We start from the raw sequence: 26868 nt of genomic DNA on the forward strand, positions 1-26868 counted from the left end.
ATTTTTTCTCTGAAGGTTGTGCGACTTTGGAATTCTCTACCTCAGAAGGTGGTGGAGGCGGGCTCATTGAATATTTTTAAGGCGGGGTAGATAGATTCTTGTTAGGCAAGGGAATCAAAGATTATCGGGGGTAGATGGGAGTGTGGAATTCAAGACAGAAACAGATCAGCCATGATCTTATTGAAGGGCGGAGCCCTTTGATTGGGGCCGAATGGTCTACTTCTCCTAATTTGTATGGTCGTACTTCAGATTTATTCACATTATATTCCATCTGCCATGTTCTTGCCCATTCACTGAGCCTGTCCAAATCCCCTTGAAGCCTCCTTGCATCCTCCTGGTTTTGTGTCATCCCCAAATTTGGAAATGTTACAATTGGTCCCCATATCCAAATCATTTGTATAGATTGTAAACAGCTGTGACCCCAGCACTGATCTTTGCGGTACCCCACTAGTAACAGCCTGCCATCCTGAGAATGACCCGTTTATTCCTACTCTCTGCTTTTTGTCTGTTAACCAATTCTCAATCCATACCAGTATTTTACCCCCAATCCCATGTGCTCTAATTTTGTTTACTAACCTCCTGTGTGGGACCTTATCAAAAGCCTTCTGAAAATCCAAATACATCACATCCACTGGTTCTCCTTTATCTATGCTACAAGTAACATCCTCAAAAAACTTCAACAGGTTTGTCAAACATAATTTCCCTTTCATGTTGACTCTGCCCAATCAGTTCATTATTTTCCAAGTGTCCAGTTATCCCATCCTTTATAAAAGATTCTAACATTTTCCCTACTACCGATGTCAAACTAACAGATCTGTAGCTCTCAGTTTTCTCTCCCCCTCCCTTCTTGTATAGTGGGGTTACATTTGCTACTTTCCAGTCTGCAGGAACCCTTCCAGAATCTATAGAATTTTGAAAGATAATCACCAATGCATCCACTATCTCTATAGCCACGTCCTTCGACACTCTGGATGCAGCTCATCTGATCCAGGGGATTTATCAACTCTCAATTCAATTAATTTTTCCAGTACTGCCTCTTTATTGATACTAATTACTTTCAGCTCCTCATTTTTACAAGTCCCTTGGTTCCCTAGTATTTCTGGGAGATTTTCTGTATCTTCCTCCATGAAGACAGACACAAAGCTATTGTTTAGTCTCTGTCATTTCCTCATTCTCCATCACAAACTCTCCTGTCTCCGCCTGGTATGGACCCACATACGTCCTTGCCAACGGTTTCCTTTTCATATACCTAAAGAAGCTTTTACAGTCTGCCTTTATGTTTCTAGCTAGCTTCCCTTTCTTTATCAGTTTCTTGGTCCTCCTTTGTTGGATTCTAAATTGCCCTCAATCCTCGGGTTTACCACTTTTTCTGGTGACTTTATAAGCCACTTCCTTTGACCTAATGCAATCCTTAACTTCTTTTGTTAGTCACGGTTGATTCACCTTTCCTGTTGGGATTTTGTGTCTTAGAGGAATGTATATTACTGTGTAATACTTCTTTAAATACTAGCCATTGCCTGTCTGTCAAATCTTTTAATGTATTTTCTCAATCCACCATAGCCAACTTGCCACTCGTACCTTCATAGTTTCCTTTGTTCAGATTTAGGACCCTAGTTTCAGAATAAACTCTCTCTTTCAAACTTAATGTAAAATTCTGACATATTATGGTCACTATTTCCTAATGGTTCCTTTACAGCAAGGTTATTAATTAGCCCTTTCTCATTGCGTAATATTAAATCTAAAATAGTCCAATCCCTAGTTGGTTCTTCAACATTTCTTTCTTTTGGGCCTCCTTATCTCGAGAGACAATGGATACGCGCCTGGAGGTGGTCAGTGGTTTGTGAAGCAGCGCCTGGAGTGGCTATAAAGGCCAATTCTGGAGTGACAGGCTCTTCCACAGGTGCTGCAGAGAAATTTGTTTGTTGGGGCTGTTGCACAGTTGGCTCTCCCCTTGCGCCTCTGTCTTTTTTCCTGCCAACTACTAAGTCTCTTCGACTCGCCACAATTTAGCCCTGTCTTTATGGCTGCCCGCCAGCTCTGGCGAATGCTGGCAACTGACTCCCACGACTTGTGATCAATGTCACACGATTTCATGTCGCGTTTGCAGACGTCTTTATAACGGAGACATGGACGGCCGGTGGGTCTGATACCAGTGGCGAGCTCGCTGTACAATGTGTCTTTGGGGATCCTGCCATCTTCCATGCGGCTCACATGGCCAAGCCATCTCAAGCGCCGCTGACTCAGTAGTGTGTATAAGCTGGGGGTGTTGGCCGCTTCAAGGACTTCTGTGTTGGAGATATAGTCCTGCCACCTGATGCCAAGTATTCTCCGAAGGCAGCGAAGATGGAATGAATTGAGACGTCGCTCTTGGCTGGCATACGTTGTCCAGGCCTCGCTGCCGTAGAGCAAGGTACTGAGGACACAGGCCTGATACACTCGGACTTTTGTGTTCCGTGTCAGTGCGCCATTTTCCCACACTCTCTTGGCCAGTCTGGACATACTGCTCCAGAAATCCATCTCATACACACTCTAGGAATTCATCCTCCACAGCATTAGTGCTAATTAGGTTTACCCAATCTATATGTAAATTGAAGTTGCCCATTATTACTGTACTGTCCATGTTACATGCAGCTCTAATTTCCTGATTTATACCATGCCCAGCATTGCCACTACATTTGGTGGTCTATAAACAACTCCCGCTAATGTTTGCTGCCCCTTGCTATTTCTTAGCTCCACCCAAACTGATTCTGCATCTTGCTCCTTCGATAGAAATCTCCTCAATAAAGATGCAGTGGCAGACATTTAAGGGGATATTTCTGAATACACAGAATAGATACATTCCAATGAGAAAGAAAAATTCCAAGGGGAGAATCCACTATCTGTGGTTAACTAAAAAAAAAGTTAAAGATAGTATCAAATTTAAAGAAAAAGCCTATAATTGCGCAAAGATGGGAGGCAGGTCAGAAGATTGGACAGAATATAAAAAACAGCAAAGAATGACTAAAAGATTGATAAGGAAGGAAAAATTAGAGTACAAGAGAAAGCTAGCTAGAAATTTAAAAACAGACAGTAAGAGTTTCTATAGATATTTAAAAGAGAAGAGTTAACAAAGTGAGTGTTGGTCCTATAGAAAGTGAGTCTGGGGAATTAATAAGGGAAAATAAGGAGATGGCAGACGAATTGAACAAGTATTTTTGCATCAGTCTTCATTATAGATGATACAAGTAACATCCCAGAAATAACTGTAAATCAAGAAATGGAAGGGAGGGAGGAACTCAAGAAAATTACAATCACCAGGGAAGTGGTACTGAACAAATTGTTGGAGCTGCGGGCTGACAAGTCCCCAGGTCCTGATGGACTTCATCCTAGAGTCAGGAAAGAAGTGGCTAGTGAGATAGTTGATGCGCTGGTTTTAATTTCTTAAACTTCCCTAAATTGGGGGAAGGTTCCACTAATTTGGTAAATAGTGAATGTAACTCCTTTATTCAGAAAGGGAGGGAGACAAAAAGCAGAAAACTACAGGCCAGTTAGCTGAACATCTGTCTTAGGGAAAATGTTAGAAGCTATTATTAAAGACCTTATAGCTGGGCATTTAGAAAAATTCAAGGTAATCAGGCAGAGTCAACATGGTATTGTGAAAGGGAAATCATGTTTAACCAGTTTATTGGAGTTCTTTAAAGATGTAACATGTGCTGTGGATAAAGGGGAACCGGTGGATGTACTGTACTTAGATTTCCAGAAGGCATTTGATAAGGTGCCACATCAAAGGTTATAAAGAACAAAGAACAAAGAAAATTACAGCACAGGAACAGGCCCTTCGGCCCTTCAAGCCTGCGCCGATCCAGATCCTCTATCTAAACATGTCGCCTATTTTCTAAAGGTCTGTATCTCTTTGCTTCCTGCCCATTCATGTATCTGTCTAGATACATCTTAAAAGACTCTATCGTGCCCGCGTCTACCACCTCGGCTGGCAACGCGTTCCAGGCACCCACCACCCTCTGCGTAAAGAACTTTCCACGCATATCCCCCCTAAGCTTTTCCCCTCTCACTTTGAACTCGTGACCCCTAGTAATTGAATCCCCCACTCTGGGAAAAAGCTTCTTGCTATCCACCCTGTCTATACCTCTCATGATTTTGTACACCTCAATCAGGTCCCCTCTCAACCTCCGTCTTTCTAATGAAAATAATCCTAATCTACTCAACCTCTCTTCATAGCTAGCGCCCTCCATACCAGGCAACATCCTGGCGAACCTCCTCTGCACCCTCTCCAAAGCATCTACATCCTTTTGGTAATGTGGCGACCAGAACTGCACGCAGTATTCCAAATGTGGCCGAACCAAAGTCTTATACAACTTATTGCGGAAAATAAAAGCTCATGGTGTAGGGGGTAACATATTGGCATAGATAGAAGATTGGTTAGCTAACAGGAAACAGAGAGTAGGCATAAATGGGTCATTTTCTGTTGGCAAGATGTAACGAGTGGTGTGCCACAGGGATCTGTGCTGGGGCCTCAACTTTTTACAATTTATATAAATGACTTGGATGAAGGGACCGAAGGTATGGTTTCTAAATTTGCTGATGACACAAAGATTGGAAGGAAAGTAAGTTGTTAAGAGGACATAAGGAGGCTGCAAAGAGATATAGATAGGTTAAATTAGTGGATAAAGATCTGGCAAATGGAGTATGATGTGGGAAACTGTGAAATTGTCCATTTTGGCAGGAAGAATAAAAAAGCATATCATCCAAATGGTGAAAGATTGCAGAGCTCTGAGATGCAGAGGGATCTTTAAACTTTCTATGATTCTATATGAGGAAAAACTTTTTCACCCAGAGGGTGATGATGGTCTGGAACTCACTGCCTGAAAGGGTAGTTGAGGCAGAGACCCTCAACTCATTCAAAAGGAGTCTGGATAAGCACCTCAAGTACCGTAAGCTGCAGGGCTACGGACCAAATGCTGGAAGGTGGGATTAGACTAGGTGAATCGTTTTTCAGTCGGTACAGACACGATGAGCCAAGTGGCCTCTTTCTGTGCCGTAAACTTTCTATGATTCTATGATCTGGGTGTCCTAGTACATGAATCGCAAAAGGTTAGTATGCAGTTTCAGCGAGTAATTAGGAAAGCTAATAGAATGTTATGGTTTATCACGAGGGGAATTGAATACAAAAGTAGGGAGGTTATGCTTCAGTTATACAGGGCATTGGTGAGACCACATCTGGAGTACTGTGTACAGTATTGGTCTCCTTAGTTAAGGAAGGATGTAAATGCATTGGAAGCAGTTCAGAGATGGTTTACTAGACTAATACCTGGAATGAGCAGTTTGTCTGATGAGGAAAGATTGGACAGGTTAGGCTTGTATCCGCTGGAGTTTAGAAGAGTAAGACGTAACTTGATTGAAACATGCAAGATCCTGAGGGGTTTTGATAAGAATGTGGAAAGGATATTTCCCCTTGTGGGAAAATCTGGAACTTTTTTTTAAAATATTTGTTTATGAGATGTGGGCGTCGCTGGCTGGGACAGCATTTATTGTCCAGCTCTAACTGCCCTATAAATATCCCACAGATATCAGATAAGCAAGGAGCTAAAGGGAAGAAAGATCTTGTAACAGTCTCTATCACGAGGGACAAAGTATTTGACAAACTGACGGGACTAACGGCAGACAAGTCGCCAGGACCTGATGCCCTACATTCAAGGGTTTTAAAGGAAGTGGCTGCAGAGATAGTGGAGGCATTGGTCGAAATATTTCAGAACTCACTGGATTCCGGGAGGGTGCCAGCAGATTGGAAAACCGCTAATGTGACTCCCCTGTTCAAGAAAGGGTGGGGAGGGGGGGGTGGTGGTAGAGACAAAAAGCAGGAAACGATAGACCAGTCAGCCTAACACCGGTCATTGAGAAAATGCTGGAGTCCATTATTAAGGAAGAAATAGCAGGACATTTAGAAAAACATAATGTAATCAAACAGTCAACATGGTTTTGTGAAAGGAAAATCATGTTTGACACATTTGCTAGAATTCTTTGAGGATATAACAAGCAGAGTTGATAAAGGGGAACCAGTAGATGTTGTGTATTTGGATTTCAAGTAGGCATTCAATAAGGTGTCACATAAAAAATTATTACACAAGATAGGAACTCACAGTATTGGGGGTAATGTATTAGTATGGATTGAGGATTGGTTAACACACAGAAGACAGAGAGTTGAGATTAATGGGTCTTTTTCAGGTTGGAAAGCTGTAACTAGTGGAGTGCCACAAGGATCAGTCCTAGGGCCTCAATTATTTACGATCTATATTAATGACTTGGAGGAGGAGGCAGAGTGTAATATATCCAAATTTGCTGATGATACAAAAATAGGTGGGAAGGCATGTTGTGATGAGGACATAAGGAATCTGCAAGGGGATATAGATAGGTTGAGTGAGTGGGCAAAAACTTGGCAGATGGAGTTTAATGTAGGAAAGTGTGAGGTTATGCACATGGGTAGGAAGAATCAAAAGGCAGACTATTATTTAAATGGAGAGAGACTTCAAAAACGTACAGCACAGAGAGATCTGGGTGTTCATGTGCATGAAACACAACAAGTTAGCATGCAGGTGCAGCAAGTAATTAAGAAGGCAAATGGAATTTTGGCCTTTATTGCTCGGGGGTTGGAGTTTAAAAATAGGGAAGTCCTGTTACAACTGTACAGGGTGTTGGTGAGGCCGCACCTGGGGTAGTGTGTACAGTTTTGGTCCCCGTATTTAAGAAAGGATATACTGGCATTGGAGGCAGTTCAAAAGAGATTCACGAGGCTGATTCCTGGGATGAAGGGGTTGACTTATCAAGAATGGCTAAACAGGTTAGGCCTTTATTCATTAGAGTTTAGAAGAATGAGGGGTGATCTTATTGAAACATACAAGATTCTGAAAGGGTTTGACAGGGTGGATGTTGAGAAGATGTTCCACTGGTTACAGAATAAGGGGACACTCATTTAAAACTGAGATGCAAAGGAATTTCTTCTCTGAGTAGTGAATGTCTGGAATTCTCTACCCCAGAGAGTTGTGGAGGCTAGATCACTGAAAGTATTTAAACAGGAGGTAGATAGATTTTTGAAATATTGGGGAGTTGAGGGCTATGAGGAGCTGGCATGAAAGAGGAGTAGAGGTTACAATCAGATCGGCCAAGATCTTATTGAATGGCGGAGCAGGCTTGAGGGGCCGAGTGGCCTATTCCTGCCCCTAATTCATATGTTCATAAACCCCCCTCCACTTCCTCCTCCACCCACTCCCTCTCCCCCAACCCATCCACCCCCTCTCCCCTCCACTTCCCCCCTCCACCACCCTCTCCCCACCCCTTCCACTCCAACTCCCCAACACCCTCCCCACCCCTTCCACTCCCATTCCCCCAACACTCCCTCCACCCCCTTTCCCCAGCCTCCCCTCCATTTACCACCTCCACCCCCTCTTCCCAACATCCCCCGTCCACCCCTCTTCCCTCCATTTTCTCCCTTTCCCCCAACCCTCCTCCACCCCTCTCCTGCACCACCCCCTCCACTCCCAGTCCCCCAAACCACCATCCATCCCCCCTCCCCCAATCCCCCTTTACGATAATCTAATTCATGGTTTGTATTAATATTTTAGAGTTCACTTTTATTTTGAGGGAATTAAATGCATAGCTGTAAGAATTTCAAAAGGTTGCAGACCACCCAAGATTTAAAGTTCAAAGATTTCTCCATGAGTGCTTACAGAGACAGAGTTAGAGAGGTGAGAGCCATAAAACAGCAGGTGGCCTTGTTTAGTTGGGAGTTGTGGCCAGAAGGCCTGGAAGGGATTGCTCTGTCATTGTTGGCAATATCAATAACTCATGTGGGTATTAGAAATCAAAGAGATGTTTGGAGTGGGAAGTTAATTAGTTTAAATTGCCATCTGGGACATCCTACATATATCACATTGCTGTGGAGATAGATGATGCCGGGAGATGCCTTTGGTCAGGTGTGTTTTTTAATTTCTGTGCTGACTGGCAGACGGTCAGTTGGCTTTGAAAGCAGCTGGGCTCAGGAGCAAAAAACCCGTCGGGAATCAGGAGTGTTTCTCTTTTGAGCAAGGTCCATGCTCAAGTTGGGAAGTCCTGTTTCGGGAGGTGTTGAAAGAGAAGGGGAGGATTTGCCTAGTCGGATCTATATGGAGAATCCCCAGGAGATCTCATACCTCGGAAGGCTGTTGAGAAATTAAGGAAAAGCGAAGTGAATTCCTCAGAACTGTGGTACGCTTTGGATTAGTCCCAGGAAAAGCGAACAAACTGCCACAATCCTGTAAGGTATAGGGGAACTCTTTTGATGCAAGGAAGAATAGGAGTGTTCTGTTGAGATTTAGAGTTGAAAGTATCTGTCAGCATGTTCTGTTAATTTGATAGTATAAGTGTTTCTAAATTGTAGTGTTGTTAGCTGTGTTTTTCTTTGTTTAACTCCTGTACAGTAAAGTTTTTTTGTTTAAAACATGAAATCTTGTGCCGTAATTCTTTCATTAACAACTGGGAATTCGACTTACTCTTTTTAAAAGTTAACGGTCCCTAACGGGATCATGACTTCCCTCAAAATCCCCCCTCCACCCCTCTCCCCCAACCCTCCTCCACTTACCCTTCCCCCCCTCCAGTACCCCCTCTCCCCAACCCTTTTCCATACTCCCAACTCGCCTCCAATCCCTCTTCCCAACCCCTGTCCATTCCATCCTCAATGCCGCCCTCTCCCCACCCACAGCCCCCCAACCCCGGGGTATCGGGTCCGTCCGTGTGTTTGGCTCACACTCGGGGCTGCACTGACAGAACTTCTCACAGAAATTCTGGGCGGTGACACAGGGACAGGTGATGTCACAGGTGCGTTCGGGGTGATCACATGGCTGATAATTGTAAACCTGATTGGACGAATTATCTGAAAAGAAGAAAGCGCAGAAAGTTAAAACAAATCCATGGACCAGAGTATTCCCCAATCCCTCCCCCGAAAACACAACCCCAAAACCCCCCACCACAGAAACTCCCACAAACCCCCCGAACACACCATCCCCTACCCCCTTCCCCATAAACCCCTCAAAACATAACCCCCAAACCCCCACGCTACAGAACCCCCCACAAACCGCCCAAACACAAACCCAAACCCCCTTCCACATAAAACCCCACAAACTCCCCCCATAGAAACCCCCACAAAACCCCTGAACACACCATCCCCACAAAGCCCCCAACACAAAATCAGGGGGCATGGAGTCAGAGGTCACACGCACGCAGTGCAGACTGAGATGAGGGATATTATTATTTTAGTTCAGGCACTTTGGGGCACCGACCTTTCTTCAGCTGCATCCTCCTGCAATGTGCTGCCCACAGTCTGTAACAGAGAAGCAGATTTGTTCTGTCCTAGTTGCACTGTTAATAGATCAGAGCTAATAAAGTGAAGTACAGGACAGGTCACTAACTCACTTCCTGATTTCTGACAGCACAGGGGAGAGGACAGACACGCTGTGCTCACTCAAACTCCTAATGTCCCTCATTATCCTGCGAAAGGGGCAGTGCTCTGAGTCTGCAAACAGAGAATGTAACAATATACTGTTTCTTTACCCATCCCAGGTCATCAGTGAACAGCTGATAAAGAGTGAATCCCTTTTAATATTATTCAGAAATTTACATGGTGCCTGTTCTTGGAGGATGTGATTATAATTGAGCTGCAGGATCTTTGCCTAGTTACCAAGTCTCTGTGCTGATTAGGCCCCACGCCCTCCATCTCAAACTGACACAAGAAATGTGTAACTCCTCTAGAAAGAGTGAATTTTACAGCACAGGAGGCATTGTGTCTGTGCTCACTGTTCGTTAGAGCAATCTAAAACTAACCCCACTACAACTCTCTCTCGCTTACTTTCAACAGGCTAACTTAGATCAAAACAGGCTATTTTAGATCTAGTATTGTAAAATGAGAAAGGGTTAATTAATAACCTTCTAGTAAAGGAGCCTCTAAGGAAGACTGATCACATTATGATAGAATTTTATACTGAGTTTGAGAGTGGTTTAATTAAATCCGAAACTAGGGTCTTAAAATTGAACAAAGCAAAGGTGTGAGGGGTTGTGGGACTAAGAGGTTGGAACCCCGGACAGCCTGCCTCGACCTCCTTCCCAAAATCCACAAAATGCTGGGAGACCAATCGTTTCAGCCTATTCCCACCCCACTGAACTTACTTCTTCCTATCTTGAATCTATCTTTTCTCCCCTGGTCCAGTCTCTTCTCACCTACATCCGTGACTCTTCTGACGCCCTATGTCATTTTGACAATTTCCAGTTTCCTGGCCCTAACTGCCTCCTCTTCACTATGAACGTCCAATCTCTCTCAACCTCCATCCCTCACCAGGACGGTTTGAGGGCTCTCCACTTCTTCCTTGAACAGAGGCCCAACCAGTCCCCATCCACCACCACCTTCCTCCGCCTGGCTGAACTTGTTCTCACATTGAACAACTTCTCCTTCAACGCCACTCACTTCCTTCAAGTAAAAGGTATTGCTATGGATACCTGCATTGGTCCCAGTTATGTATGTCTTTTTGTGGGGTATGTCGAACATTCCTTGTTCCAGTCCTACTTAGGCCACCTCCCCCAATACTTTTTCCTTCAATGTCTTTATCCCACACTATCCTCATATCCCTTTATGTCATTGGTATTTAGAAATCTATCAATCTCTGCTTTAAACATACTCAATGACTGAGCTTCCACAGCCCTCTGGGGTAGAGAATTCCAAAGATTCACAACCCTCTGAGTAAAGAAATTTCTCCTCATCTCTGTCCTAAGTGGCTTCCCACTTATTTTGAAATTGTGTCCCCTGGTTCTAGACTCCCCAACCAGGGGGAACATCTTAGCTGCATCTACCCTGTCTACCCCTTTCAGTATTTTGTAGGTTTCAATGAGATCACCTCTTATTCTTCGAAATGCTAGAGAATACAGGCCCAGTTTCCCCAATCTCTCTTCATAGTCCCGCCATCCCGGGAACAAGTCTGGTGAACCTTCGTTACACTCCCTGTATGGCAATAATATCCTTCCTAAGGTAAGGGGACCAAAACTGCACACAGTACTCCAGGTGCGGTCGAACCAAGGTTCTATACAATTGAAGCAAGGCTTCATTACTCCTGTACTCAAATCCTCTTGTGATAAAGGCTAACATACCATTAGCCTTCTTAATTGCTTGCTGCAGCTGCAAATTAGCTTTTAGTGACTTATTGATAAGGACACCCAGGTCCCTTTGTACATCTACACTTTCTAATCTCTTACCATTTAAGAAATACTCTGCACATCTATTCCTCCGACAAAAATGGATAACCTCACATTTTTCCACATTATATTCCATCTGCCATGTTCTTGCCCACTCACTACGTCTGTCCAAATCCCCTTGAAGCCACTTTGCATCTTCCTCACAACACACATTCCCACCTAGTTTTGTGTCATCCACGAACTTGGAAATACAACATTTGGTCCCCACATCCAAATCATTAATATATATCGTGAACAGCTAGGCCCAAGCACTGATCCCCACTAGTCACAGCCTGCCAATGCAAGAATGACCAGTTTATTCCTGCTCTCTGTTTTCTACCTGTCAACCAATCCTTAATCCATGCCAGTATATTAGAGTCATAGAGTCAGAGTTACACAGCACAGAAACAGGCCCTTCGGCCCACTATGTCCACGCTGGCCATCAAGCACTTATCTATTCTAATCCCATTTTCCAGCACTTGGCCCTTAGCCTTGTATGCTATGGCATTTCAAGTGCTCATCTAAATACTTCTTAAATGCTGTTCAGGTTCCTGCCTCTACCACCCCTTCAGGTAGTGTGTTCCAGATTCCAACCACCCTCTGAGTGAAAACATTTCTCCTCAAATCCCCTCTAAACCTCCTGTCCCTTACCTTAAATCTATGCCCCCTGGTTATTGATACCTCCGCTAAGGGAAAAAGTTTCTTCCTATCTACCCTATCAGTGCCCCTCATAATTTTGTATACCTCAATCAGGTCCCCCCTCAGCCTTCTCTGCTTTAAGGAAAACAACCCTCGCCTATCCAGTCTCTCTTCATAGCTGAAATGCTCCAGTCCAGGCAACATCCTGGTGAATCTCCTCTGCACCCTCTCCAGTGCCATCACATCCTTCCTATAGCGTGGTGACCAGAACTGTACACAGTACTCCAGCTGTGGCCTAACTAGTGTTTTATATAGCTCCATCATAACCTCCCTGCTCTTATATTCTATGCCTCGGCTAATAAAGGCAAGTATCCCATATGCCTTCCTAACCACCTTATCTACCTGTGCTGCTGCCTTCAATGATCTATGGACAAGTACACCAAGGTCCCTCTGACCCTCTGTACTTCCTAGGGTCCCACCATCCATTGTATATTCCCTTGCCCTGTTAGTCCTCCCAAAATGCATCACCTCACACTTCTCAGGATTAAAGTCCAAATGCCACTGCTCTGCCCATTTTACCAACCCATCTATATATGGTGGCACAGTGACGCAGTGGTTAGTACCTGTATCTCTAATCCAATCTAATCTACCGCAGCCTCACAGCTCCAGTGACCTGGGTTCGGTTCTGGGTACTGCCTGTGCGGAGTTTGCAAGTTCTCCCTGTAACCGTGTGGGTTTCCGCCGGGTGCTCCGGTTTCCTCCCACAGCCAAAGACTTGCAGGCTGATAGGTAAATTGGCCATTGTAAATTGCCCCTAGTGTAGGTAGGTAGTCGGAGAACTGAGGGAAGGTGGGGATGTGGTAGGGAATATGGGATTAATGTAGGATTAGTATAAATGGGTGGTTGATGGTCGGCACAGACTCAGTGGGCCGAAGGGCCTGTTTCAGTGCTGTATCTCTCTTGACTCTATATCATCCTTAATCTAAGGCTTTCCTCCTCACTATTTACGACACCACCAATGTCATGTCATCTGTGACCTTACTGATCATACCTCCTCTATTCACGTCTAAATCATTAATGTACACTACAAACAGCAAGGGTCCCAGCACCGATCCCTGCGGTACCCCACTGGTCATAGGCTTCCAATCTCAAAAACAACCCGTGACCATCACCCTCTGCCTCCTGCCACTAAGCCAATTTTGGATCCAATTTGACAAATTGCCCTGGACCCCATGGGCTCTTATCTTCTTCACCAATCTCCCATGCAGGACCTTATCAAAAGCCTTACTGAAATCCATGTAGACTACATCAACTGCTTTACCCTCATCTACACGCCTAGTCACCTCCTTGAAAAGTTCAATCAAATTTGTTACACACGATCTCCCCCTGACAAAGCCTTGCTGACTATCCTTGATTAATCCCTGCCTTTCCAAGTGGAGATTAATCCTGTCCCTCAGAATTTTAGACTCACTAGCCTGTAATTACCGGGTTTATCCCTACTACCTTTCTTGAATATTACCTCCTATCCCATGTGCTTTAATTTTGCTAACCAACCTCCTGTGGGGGATTCTATAAAAAGCCTTTTGAAAATCCAAGTATACCATGTCCACCAACTCTCCTTTATCCATTCTGTTAGTAACATCCTCAAAAAAAACTCCAGCATGTTCGTCAAACATGATTTCTCATTCATAAATCCATGTTGACTATACCCAATCAGATCATTATTATCCAAGTGTCCATTTAACACATCCTTTAGAATAGATTCTAGTATTTTCCCAATGACTTATGTAAGGCTAATAGGTCTGCAATTCCCTGTTTTCTCTCTTCCTCCCTTCTTAAATAGTGGGGTGACATTTGCTACCTTCCAATCTGCAGGAACCATTCTAGAATCTATAGAACACCCTGCCTCCTGTAAGGACTCCATTCCATTCTCCCAATTTCTCCATCTTTGTGCATCTGTTCTGATGATGCAACCTTCCACAACAGTTCTCTGACATGCCTTCCTTTTTCCTCAACCGAGGATTCCTCCCCACTGTGGTTGACAGGGCCCTCAACCGTGTCCAACCCATTTTCCACACTTCTTCCCTCATCCCTTTCCCTCTCTCCCAGAACTGCAACAGGGTTCCCCTTGTTCTCACTTTCCATCCCATCAGCCTCCACATCCAAAGGATCATCCTCCGCCATTTCCACCACCTCCAGCGTGATGCCAGCAACAAAAACATATTCCCCTCCCCTCCCCGTCAGCATTCTGAAGGGATTGTCCACTCCTCCATTACCCCCGACACTTCGTCCCATTCCCACAGCACCTTCCCCTGCAATCACAGGAGGTGTAATACCTGCCCTTTTACCTCCTCTCTCCTCACTATCCAAGGCCCCAAACACTCCTTTCAGGTGAAGCAGCGATTTACTTGTATTTTTTTCAATTACTGTATTCGCTGTTCACAATGTGGTCTCCTCTACACTGGGGAGACCAAACGCAGACTGAGTGACTACTTTGCGGAACACCTCTGCTCAGTCTGAATGCATAATCCCAAGCATCTGGCTGCTTGCTATTTCTACACACCCCCCTGCTCTTATGCCCACATTTCTGCTGCAGTGTTCCAGTGAACATCAACGCAAGCTCGAGGAACAGCACCTCATTTTCCGATTAGGTACACTACAGCCTTGTGTACTGAACACTGAGTTCAGTGATTTCAGAGTATGACTGGCCCTTTTTTATTATTTTATTTTTTTTAGTTTAGTTTAGAGATACAGCACTGAAACAGGCCCTTCGGCCCACCGAGTCTGTGCCGACCATCAACCACCCATTTATACTAATCCTACACTAATTCCATATTCCTAACACATCCCCACCTGTCCCTATATTTCCCTACCACCTACCTATACTAGGGGCAATTTACAATGGCCAATTTACCTACCAACCTGCAAGTCTTTGGCATGTGGGAGGAAACCGGAGCACCCGGAGGAAACCCACGCAGACACAGGGAGAACTTGCAAACTCCACACAGGCAGTACCCAGAATTGAACCCGGGTCGCTGGAGCTGTGAGGCTGCGGTGCTAACCACTGCGCCACTGTGCCGCGCTATTTTTTTTTTAAGAGATACAGCACTGAAACAGGCCCTTCGGCCAACCGAGTCTGTGCCGACCAACAACCACCCATTTATACTAACCCTACAGTAATCCCATATTCCCTACCACCTACCTATACTAGGGGCAATTTAAACCATGGGCCTGCCTTAAACTGTGTTTTTCATGTTTGTGCTTTTGGACAGAGCTGTTCATTATTCTGTCATTAACACTCTCTCTGCATTAATGCTTTGTCTTTCACCACACCATTAGTACACTCTCTTTGCCTTTGCCCCATGACCTCCTTGTCAGTTAATCTCTCTGATCCTCTGTCCAATCACACACCTTCCCTTATATTCTCTTTCCGCCCCACACCCTCACTTTACTTGCTGAAAACCTATTATATTTCTAACCTTTGCCAATTCTGATGAAAGGTCACTGAGCTGAAATGTTAACTCCGCTTCTTTCTCCACAGATGCTGCCAGACCTGCTGAGTATTTCCAGCACTTACTGTTTTTATTCCTGCATAACTTCTCTGCTTTTGTACTCAATGTGTCTATTTATGAAGCCCAAGATCCCATTTGCTTTACTAACTACTCTCTCAATATGTCCTGCCACCTTCATAGACCCCAGGTCCCTCTGTTCCTGCACACTCTTTAAAACTGTGCCATTAAGTATATATTGCCTCTCCCTATTCCTTCTGCCAAATGCATCACCTCACACTTGTCAATATTAAATTCCATCTGCCCATTCTGCTAGCCTGTCTATGTCATGTTGCAAGCAGTTCGTATCATCCTTACTGTTTGCTGCACCTCCAAGTTCACGGGCATTGGCAAGTTTTGAGATTCTACTCTGTATTCCAAGTCATTTATATGTAGCAAAAAAGCAGTGGTCCCAGCACTGACCCTTGGGGAACACCACTGTCTACCATCCTCCAGTCTGAAAAACAACTATTTAATACGACTCGCTGGTTTCTGTTATTAAGCCAATTTTTTTATCCAATTAGACACTGACCCTCCTATTCCATGAGCCTCAATTCTGTTAACCAGCTTTTTATGTGGTACCTTATTAAAATCCATATAAACAACATCCACCACCTTCCCTTCATCAACCTTCTCTGTTACTTCATCAAAGAATTCCATTAGATTAGTCGAGCACAATCTGCCTTTGACAAATCCACACTGACTTTCTTTTAATTAACTCAAACCTCTCCAAGTGTTCGTTGATTCTTTCCCTGATTATTGTTTCTAAAACATGACCCACCACTGATGTTAAACTAACTGGCCTGTAGTTGCCAGGACTGTCCTTATACCCTTTCTTGAATAAGGGCGTCACATTTGCCTATAGATACATAAACAGGAAGAGATTAGCAAAAGTAAACATGGGTCTCTTAGATGCAGAGACAGGAGAAATTATAATGGGGAAAAAGGAAATGGTAGACACATTAAACACATACTTACCTTTCTTCATGGTAGAAAACAAAAAAACTTGCGGAAATAATGGGCACCAAAGGTCCAGTGAGAATAAGGAACTTAAACGAAGTTAGTATCAGCAAAGAAGCAGAACTGGAGAAATTAATGGGACCAAAAGACAAAAAATTCCTTGGACCTGATGGCCTACATCCTACGGTTTTAAAAAGAGGTGGGTGCAGAGATAGTGGACGCACTGGTTTTGATCTTACAGTATTTCTTAGATTCTAGAACAACGCCAATGGATTGGAACTTAGCAAACATAACCCCACTATTCAGGAAAGGAAGGAAGAGAGGAGATAGGGAACCCTTGGCCAGTTAGCCTGACATCAGCAGTAGAGAAAAGGCTAGAATCTGTTATTAGGGATAAGCTATCAGGGAACTTAGAAAATCATAATATGAATAAGCAGCATCAACACAGAATTACGAAAGGGAAACCATGTTTGACAAATCTGTTATTTTTTTTGAGGTTGTACTTAGCAGAGTTGTTAAAGAGGACCCAGTAGATGTAGTGCCCTTGGATTTTCAACATTTTTTAAAGGTTCGAGCTCATTGAGTTTGGGAGGTGGGGCGGGGTTTAATATATTAGCATGGATTGAGGATTGGTTAACGGACAGAAAACAAAGTAGGAACAAATTGATCATTTTTGGTTTGGTAGGGTGTAACCGGTGGCGGGGGGTGGGTGGTGGTGGGTACCACAAAAATCATTGTGTGGGTCTCAGATATTTACAATGTTCATGAATGACTTAGATGAGGGACTGAGTGTAATATATCCAACCTCTGCACCCATTTTATTGCAATTCTTCTGCTGGTCCTTTTTTTTCTCATTTCTTTCTTAATCCCTTTGTGTTTGGTCGGCTGTAATTCCGCCATTCACACCTCCACTAGACATATTTTTCGTTTCTTTACTTGGACCATTACCACTCCCTTTGGCTTTGGACCATGAAACCTTTCGTCATTTAATCTCTCCTGCCTTCCACCCTATCACAGACCTTCCCTTTTGTTCTTCTTCCCACCCTCCCCCTTTCACTTGCTCAAAACTTATTACATTTCTAAACTTCTCAGTCTTGGTGAAAGAACACAGACCTGAAACATTAACTCTGTTTCTCTCTCCACAGACGCTGCCTGACTAGCTGAATATTTCTGGCATTTTCAGTTTTTATTTCTGATTTCCAGCATCCACAGTATTTTGCTTTTGTAATATATCCAAGTTTGCAGTTAGGTGGGAACATAAGTGGTGAGGAGGATGTAAAGAGGCTGCAAATGGATACAGACTGGAAAATGGGATTAGAATAGATAGGCTTGATGGTCGGCACGGACACGGTGGGCCGAAGGGCCTGTTTCTGTGCTGTATAACTCTATGACTCTAAGACTGGCTAAGTGAGTGGACAAGAACATGGCAGATGAAATATAATGTGGAGAAATGTGAAGTTATCCACTTTGGAAGAAAAAATAGAAAAGCAGAATATTTTTTAAATGGTGAGAAACTGAAAAATGTTGGCGTTCGGAGGGATCTGGGTGTCCTTGTACACAAATCAGAGCAAGTTAACATGCAGGCACAACAAGCAATTAGGAAATCAAATGGTATATTAGTCTATATTATAAAGGGGTTGGAGTATAAGAGTAAAGAAGTCTTACTACAATTAAATGGGGCTGTGGTGAGACCACACCTGGAATACTGTGTACAGATTTGGTCCAAAGAAAGATATATTTGCCTTAGAGGGACTGCAGCAAAGGTTTACTAGATTGATTCCTTGGATGAGCGAGTTGGGAGGTTGCCCTATGAAGAGAGATTGATAGACCAGGCCCATATTCCCTGCAATTTAGAATGAGAGATGATCTCACTGAAATGAAATAACATTCTTAGAGGGTTTGACAGGGTAAATGCTAAGAGGCTGTTTCCACCCCCCACCCCCCCAACCTTGGCTGGAGAGTCTAGAACTAGGGGGTCATAGTCTTAGGATAAGAGGTCAACCAGTTAAGATTAAAATGAGGAGAGATTTCTATACTCAGAGGGTTGTGAATCTTTGGAACTCTCTATCCCAGAGAGCTATGGATGCTCAGTCATTGAGTATCTTCAAGGCTGAGCAATAGGTTTTTGGATACTACAGGAATGAAGGAATATGGGGATAATGCGGGAAGGTGGAGTTGAGATTGAGGATCAGACATGATCTCATTGAATGGCAGAGCAGTCTCGAGAAGCTGGATGACCTACTCCTATTTATGTTCAGGCTATTTTACTGTTTCTAGCATTAACCCAATCCCAAGCTCCCATTGCCAAGTCTTAAATTCAATTCTGTAAACTCATTTTCTCCCACAATGTTCTGTGATCTGCACTCACCTGTGCTTTCTCTTTTTTTTCGGTGGAGACAGGACCTGATCATCAGTGGGCACCTTGTGGATGATGGAAGATTCTTTCACTGCAAATTCGTACACCTGGAGAGAGGACAAATGGGTCAGAAAAGCAAGAGCTGGTGCCAGGAACGTAGGAACAGGAGAACGCCATTCAGCCCCTCAAGCTTGTTCTAGCATTCAAGTAGATTATGGCTGATCTATACCTCAACTTCATTTAGCCAGCTTTGCTCCATATCCCTCAATAACTTTACCCTAAAAAAATTTATTGATCTCAGTTGTGAAAGCTCCAACTGACCAGAGCCTTTTAGGGGAGGAAGTTCCAGATTTCCACACCCTTTGTGAGAAATTACTACCCCTAATTGAATGAGGTGATGCAATAAAAACAGGGTATATGAACAGATAATTTGACAAGGCAAGATCAGCCATTCCCCTCAGTCATCAGTCCCATGAACACACTCCAACCTGTCTCTCAGTACCTAGTCCTGTGAACACTGCCCGTATCTGTCTTTCATAGGAACAGCAGGAGGCCATTCAGCCCCCGAGCCTGTTCCGTCATTCAATGAGATCATGACTGATCTTTGACATGATGCCATATTCCGTCCTTAATCCCTTTGGATAACAAAAATCAATCAATTTCAGCATCGATTGCCATTTGCTGAACAAAGTTCCAAACTTCGCCCACCCTTTATGTGTGGACGTGTTTCCTAATTTCACTCCTGAAAGATCTGGCTGTAATTTTTAGACTGTGTCCCTAGTCCTAGAATCTCCTAACAGTAAAAATAGTTTCTATTTACTCCATCTGTTCCCTTTCATATCTTGAAAATTTCATTCAAAACACCCTTTAAGCTTCTAAATTCCAGGAATACAACTCAAGTTTGTTTAATCTCGACTCGTAAATTAACCCTTAGAGTCCAGGTATCATTCTGGAAAGTTTATGCTGCACTCCCTCCAAGGCCACTATATACTTCCGAAGATGTGGTGCCCAGAACTGCTCACAGTAACTCCAGGTGTGGTCTAAACAGGGCTTTTTATAGATGTAGCACGACTTCCAATCCATTATATTCTAATCCTTTAAATAGAAAGACCAGCATTCCATTAGCCTTTTTGATTTTTTTAGTTACCTGCTCATGATTAATGCAGGTGGACCCCTAAGTCTCTTTGGACCATCACTGTTTCTAGCTTTTCACCAGTTAAGAAGTACCCTGTTCTATCCTTTTTAGGTCTAAAGTGGATGAGCTCACATCTGCATACATTGAAATCCATTTGATGCCGCTCATCATTCTGTCATGGGCAAACTCACATATGTGGTTCTACACCCCCTCATCCAAGTCGTTAATAATTTCAGTGAACAGTGAAGCCCCAATATAGATCCTTGTAGGATGCTAGTCACATTCTGCCAATTAGAGCACTGGCCCTCTATCCTGACTGTCTCCCTTCACTCATCCAATTTCCTAACCAGGTCAATAATTTGCCTTCAATTCCATGAGCTGCAACTTCTGAGGGAATTCATCAAATTGCTTCTGGAAGTCCATATAAATAACATTCATAGACACTCCCCGTCCACTACTTCAGTCACCTCTTTCAAAAATTCAATCAGGTTCCTCTGGCATGACCTACCCTTTACAGATCCATGCTGGTTCTCTCTGATCAGCTGAAAACTTTCAAGCTGCTCAGTCATCCTATCCTTAATGATAGACTCTGATGTTGGACTAACTGGTCGAGAATTCCCTATTTACATCTGTCACCTTTCTTAACTGGCAGAGTGCTGTGTGAAATTTTATAATCTAAAAGAACAATTCCCGAATCAAGAGAACTTTGGAAGGTTATAATGATGGCATCTGCAATATTCTTGCCCACCTCCTTTAAAACCCCGGGACGGAAGCCAACCAGTCCTGGGGATTTGTCTCTCTTGACTGCCATTATTTTTTCATGACTGTTACTTTGCTTACATTATTTTTGCTGAGTCCCTGTCCCTGATTCAATATTAGTTTCATTGGAACTTCTGGAATGCTGACCTCTTCCTCTATTGTTAATGCTGACACAAAGTAATTCATAGAATCAAAAAACAACTACAGCACAGAAAGAGGCCATTTGGCCCAACAAGATGCACAGCAGCAGCAGTGTGTACCATCTACAAGATGCACTGCAGCAATGCACCAAGGCTCCTTAGACAGCACCTTCCAAACACGCAGCCTCGACCAACTAGAAGCACAAGGGCAGCAGATGCATGGGAACACCAGCACCTGCAGGTTCCCCTGCAAGCCACACACCATCCTGACTTGGAACTATATCGCCGTTCCTTCACTGTCACTGGGCCAAAATCCTGAAACTCCCTTCCTAACAGCACTGTGGGTGTACCTACCCCACATGGACTGCAGCGGTTCAAGAAGGCAGCTCACCACCACATCTCAAGGGCTTAACCAGCAATGCCCACATCCCATAAACGAACAAATAAAAAACAAGTCCATACCGGTTTCTCTGGAAGAGTCCCATTCTATTTCCCCCCGCCCCCAGCCTTTCTCCACAACCCTGCAAATATTTTCTGTTCAGTTGCTTATCCAATTCCGTTTTGAAAGCCACAATTGAACCTGCCTCCACCACACTCTCAGGCAGCGCATTCCAGATCCGAAACACTCACTGAACCTGCCTCCACCACACTCTCAGACAGTGCATTCCAGATCCTAAACACTCACTGAACCTGCCTCCACCACACTCTCAGACAGTGCATTCCAGATCCTAAACACTCACTGAACCTGCCTCCACCACACTCTCAGACAGTGTACTCCAGATCCTAAACACACACCGAACCTGCCTCCACCACACTCTCAGACAGTGCATTCCAGATCCTAAACACTCACTGAACCTGCCTCCACCACACTCTCAGACAGTGCATTCCAGATCCTAAACACTCACTGAACCTGCCTCCACCACACTCTCAGACAGTGCATTCCAGATCCTAAACACTCACTGAACCTGCCTCCACCACACTCTCAGACAGTGCATTCCAGATCCTAACCACTCACTGAACCTGCCTCCACCACAGTCTCAGACAGTGCATTCCAAACCCCAAACACTCACTGCACCTGCCACCACTGCACTCTCAGGCAGTTCATTCCAGATCCTAAACACTCACTGAACCTGCCTCCACCACACTCTCAGGCAGTGCATTCCAGATCCTAAACACTCACTGAACCTGCCACCACTGCACTCTCAGGCAGTTCATTCCAGATCCTAAACACTCACTGAACCTGCCTCCACCACACTCTCAGACAGTGCATTCCAGATCCTAAACACTCACTGAACCTGCCTCCACCACAGTCTCAGACAGTGCATTCCAGATCCTAAACACTCACTGAACCTGCCTCCACCACACTCTCAGACAGTGCATTCCAGATCCTAAACACTCACTGAACCTGCCTCCACCACACTCTCAGACAGTGCATTCCAGATCCTAAACACTCACTGAACCTGCCTCCACCACACTCTCAGGCAGTGCATTCCAGATCCTAAACACTCACTGAACCTGCCTCCACCACACTCTCAGACAGTGCATTCCAGATCCTAAACACTCACTGAACCTGCCTCCACCACACTCTCAGGCAGTGCATTCCAGATCCTAACTACTCACAGCTTAGAAAAATGCTTTCTCATATCACCTTTGGTTATTTTCCCAATTATTTTAAATCGGTGTTCTCTGGTTCTCAACCCTTCCACCAAGGGCAACAGTTTCTCTCGATCTACTCTGCCCAGACTCTTCATGATTTTGAACACCTTCCATAAGATAAACAGGCCAGGATAAACAGAAACAGGCCATTTGGCCCAATCAGTCCATGTAGGTGTGTATGCTCCACTCAAGCCGCCTCCCACATTTCCTCATCTAAATCTATTCTAACCCTCTATTCCCTTCTCACGTGATTGTCTAGCTTTCCCTTAAATGTATCTATACTATTCACTTCAACCACTCTGTGGTAGCGAGTTCCACATTCCCAACATTCTCTGGGTAAAGAAGTTTCTTCTGAATTCCCTATTGGATTTCTTCTGACTATCTTATATTGATGGCCTCTAGTTATGCTCTTCCCCTTAACAGGAGACATTCTCTATCCACTATCATATCTCCTCCCAACTTTCTCTCCTCCAAGGAAAACAGCCCCAGCTTCTCCAATCTATCGACATAACTGAAGTTCCTCATGGAGCCATCGAAAAATTACAGCACAGAAATAGGCCATTCAGCCCATCGTCTCTGTACCGGCTGAAAGACTAGCCATCCTAGGAACCATCCTCGTAACTCTTTTCCACACCCTCTCTAAAGCCTTCACATCCTTCCTAAAGTGTGGTGCCCAGAATTGGATATACTGAGCGGAATGTTCCCAGTCCTACAGAAATGGACTTGAAGATGGGACCAGGAGGAAGGTAGGACGGGTGGGTGTCATGTCCGTTGGCCAACGAGTTCCTGCCTTTGGTCGCTTTTGCCAGAGGCAGCGTGGAAGCGACAAAGACGACCCGTCCGATAGCAGTGGGTAGCCAATTTGCATATTTAAGTACCCAATTTTGGGCAGATTAGGGACACTGCCGGGATCTTCCCTGTGGCAGATCGGCCCCCCACTGAGGTCAAAGCCTGGCAGGTACTGGCTCACGAGGCCTCCTTCACACACACACCAAATGGAGCCGCATGGGTCAGCAGGCCACAACTGCAGCCACAGGCCATCCTATGAAGCGGCTCTCCTCAACAGGGGTCGTCTGTGGCTACGGTATATATAAACAAAATTGAGATGTCTTCAGAGGGGGCCTTAAGATTGAGGCACCCTCACGTTCCCTCTACCACAGCTGCAGTGCCCACCTCTGCCGGTGAGGCTGTCATTCTTCCAAGGCTTAGGCCCTCTGATTTGGCCTGCAGCCTCAGGAACCCACTCGCTATCCCTAACTGGAAGGCGGGCACAGAGGCAGCAAATTAGGAGGTCACCACCAATGAGACTGCATCAGCAGGTGTGCTGCCAACAAGTGTGGGGTTGGACCCGGAAATGGTGCTGACGTGATTATTTTTAAAGATGTTCAGATTCCATCCAATATTCCAGTTGAGGCTGAACCAGTTTTTATAAAGGTACGTCATAACTTCCTTGCTTTTGTAATCTATGCCTCGATTTATAAAGCTCAGGATCACGTATGCCTTTTTAATCACGTTCTCAACCTGCCCTGCCACTTTCAATGATTTTTGCGCCTTTATCCCCAGGTCCCTCTGTTCCTGCAACCGCTTAAGAATTGCACTCTTTAGTTTATATTGTCTCTCCTCATTCTTCTTTCCAAAATGTATAACTTCACACTTATCTGCATTAAATTTCATCTACCACATGTCTGCCCATTCCACCAGCCTGTCAATATCCTCTTGAAGTCGATCACTATCCTCCTCACAGTTCACAATACTTCCAGGTTTTGTGTCATTTGCAAATTTTGAAATTGTGCCCTGTACACCCAAGTCTAGGTCATTAATATAGATCAAGAAAAGTAGTGGTCTAGTACCGACCCCTGGGAAACACCACTGTATATCTTCCTCCAGTCCAAAACACAATAGCTTATTACTACTCTCTGTTTCCAGTCACTCAGCCAACTTCATATCCATTCTGCCACGGCTTCATTTATTCCATGGGCTTTAACTTTGCTGACAAGCCTATTATGTGGCACTTTATCAAAAACCTTTTACAGTCCAAATATACACATCAACCCTCTCTGTTACCTCATCAAAAAACTCAACCAAGTTAAACAATTATCCAACATGTCCACCATTTACTTATTTTCATTGACAATATCACCACAATCAGTTTTCAAGAGACCCGTTTGCCCCGAATACCCTCCTTTTCTTCATCTAATCATAAAAACGTTCTGTATTGATTTTAATATCCCTTCCAAAAAGTTGATAAAGAGGGAAAAAGAAGATGGACAGTAAACTAGCCAGAAATATAAAAACAGATTGTAAGAGCTTTTATAAGTATATAAAAAGTAAGAGAGTAGCTAAAGTAAGCGTTGGTCCCTTAGAAGTAGAGACAGGAGAAATTATCATGGGGAATGAGGAAATGGCAGAAGCATTGAACAAATATTTAGTGTCTATCTTCACAGTAGAAGACACAAGTTCCATACCAGAAACAGACGGTAACCTCGGGGCTAAAAGGAGTGAGGAAATTAAGGAAATTAATATCAGAGAAAAAGTATTGGAGAAACCCAAGGGACTAAAATTCCACAAATCCCCAGGACCCAACGGCCTACACCCTGGGGTTCTGCAGAGATAATGGATGCATTAGCTATGATTTTCCAAATGTCCTTAGATTCAGGAACGATCCCAAACGATTGGAAGTGGGCAAATGTCACATCACTTTCCAAGAAAGGAGGGAGAAAACAGTAACTACAGGCCAGTCAGCCCAACATCAGTCGCTGGGAAAATGCTGTTTACTATTACTGAGGAAGTCTTAACAATGCACGCAGAAAAGCACAGTATGATTAGAACAAGCCAACATGGTTTTACTGAAGGGAAACCCTGTTTGACAATTTTATTAGAATTTTTTGAGGATGTAACTAGTAGAGTAGATAAAAGGGAACCAGTAGATGTAGTATACCTAGATTTCCAAAAGGCTTTTGATAAGGTGCCGTACAAAAGGTTAATAGGCAAGATAAAGGCTTATGAAGTTGGGGGTAATATATTAGCATGGATAGAGGATTGGTGAATGAACAGGAAGCAAAGAGGGGCATAAACAGAGCATTTTCAAGTTGACAGGCAGTGAAGAGTGCACTGCCAACAGGATCAGTGCTGGGGCCTCAACTATTTACAGTCTATATCAGTAACTTAGATGAAGAGACAGAGAGTAATGTATTTACATTTGTTGATGATACAAAGCAAGGTGAAAAGATAAGCTGTGAGGAGGACACAGAGAGGCTGCAAAGAGATATAGACAGGTTAAGTGAGTGGGCAACAAGATGGCAGATGGAGTATAATGTAGGGAAGTGTGAAGTTATTCATTTTGGCAGTAATAGACAAGTAGAATTTTTTTTTAATTCATTCATGGGATGTGGGCGTCACTGGCCAGGCCAGCATTTATTGCCCATCCCTAATTGCCCTTGAGAAGGTGGTGGTGAGCTGCTGCCTTGAACCGCTGCAGTTCATGTGGGGTAGGTACACCCACAGTGCTGTCAGGAAGGGAGTTCCAGGATTTTGACCCAGCGACAGTGAAGGAACGGCGATATAGTTCCAAGTCAGGGTGGTGTGTGACTTGGAGGGGAACCTGCAGGTGGTGGTGTTCCCATGTATTTGCTGCCCATGTCCTTCTAGTTGGTAGAGGTCGCGGGTTTGGAAGGTGCTGTCTAAGGAGTCTTGGTGCATTGCTGCAGTGCATCTTGTAGATGGTACACACTGCTGCCACCGGGCACGGTGGTGGAGGGAGTGAATGTTTGTAGATGGGGTGCCAATCAAGCGGGCTGCTTTGTCCTGGATGGTGTCGAGCTTCTTGAGTGTTGTTGGAGCTGCACCCATCCAGGCAAGTGGAGAGTATTCCATCACACTCCTGACTTGTGCCTTGTAGATGGTGGACAGGCTTTGGGGAGTCAGGAGGTGAGTTACTCGCCTCAGGATTCCTAGCCTCTGACCTGCTCTTGTCGCCACGGTATTTATATGGCTACTCCAGTTCAGTTTTTGGTCAATGGTAGCCCCTAGGATGTTGATAGTGAGGGATTCAGTGATGGTAATGCTGTTGAATGTCATGGGGAGATGGTTAGATTCTCTCTTGTTGGAGATGGTCATTGCCTGGCACTTAAGTGGCAAGTAACATTTGCGCCACACATCAGCCCAAGCCTTGATATTGTCCAGGTCTTGCTGCATTTCTACACGGACTGTTTCAGTATCTGAGGAGTCACGAATGGTGCTGAACATTGTGCAATCATCAGCGAACATCCCCACTTCTGACTTTATGATTGAAGGAAGGTCATCGATGAAGCAGCTGAAGATGGTTGGGCCTAGGACACTACCCTGAGGAACTCCTGCAGTGATGTCCTGGAGCTCAGATGATTGACCTCCAACAACCACAACCATCTTCCTTTGCGTTAGGTATGACTCCAG

The 26868-nt window shown here is 44.3% G+C and overlaps 1 protein-coding gene across 1 annotated transcript in view; it reads right to left on the reverse strand.

The window, feature by feature from the left end:
* The window catches only part of ezh1 (enhancer of zeste 1 polycomb repressive complex 2 subunit), a 131016-nt gene that overhangs the window by 30417 nt on the left and 73731 nt on the right, over positions 1-26868 (reverse strand). Inside the window, exons 8-10 of the mRNA XM_068013084.1 lie at positions 18760-18854; positions 9306-9346; positions 8774-8899 (exon numbers count right to left, since the gene is read on the reverse strand). Coding sequence (XP_067869185.1) covers positions 8774-8899; positions 9306-9346; positions 18760-18854 — 262 coding nt within the window. The remainder of the gene's footprint in view (positions 1-8773; positions 8900-9305; positions 9347-18759; positions 18855-26868) is intronic.

Source organism: Heterodontus francisci, chromosome 33 (genome assembly GCF_036365525.1).
Source record: "Heterodontus francisci isolate sHetFra1 chromosome 33, sHetFra1.hap1, whole genome shotgun sequence".
Taxonomy (NCBI): Eukaryota; Metazoa; Chordata; class Chondrichthyes; order Heterodontiformes; family Heterodontidae; genus Heterodontus; species Heterodontus francisci.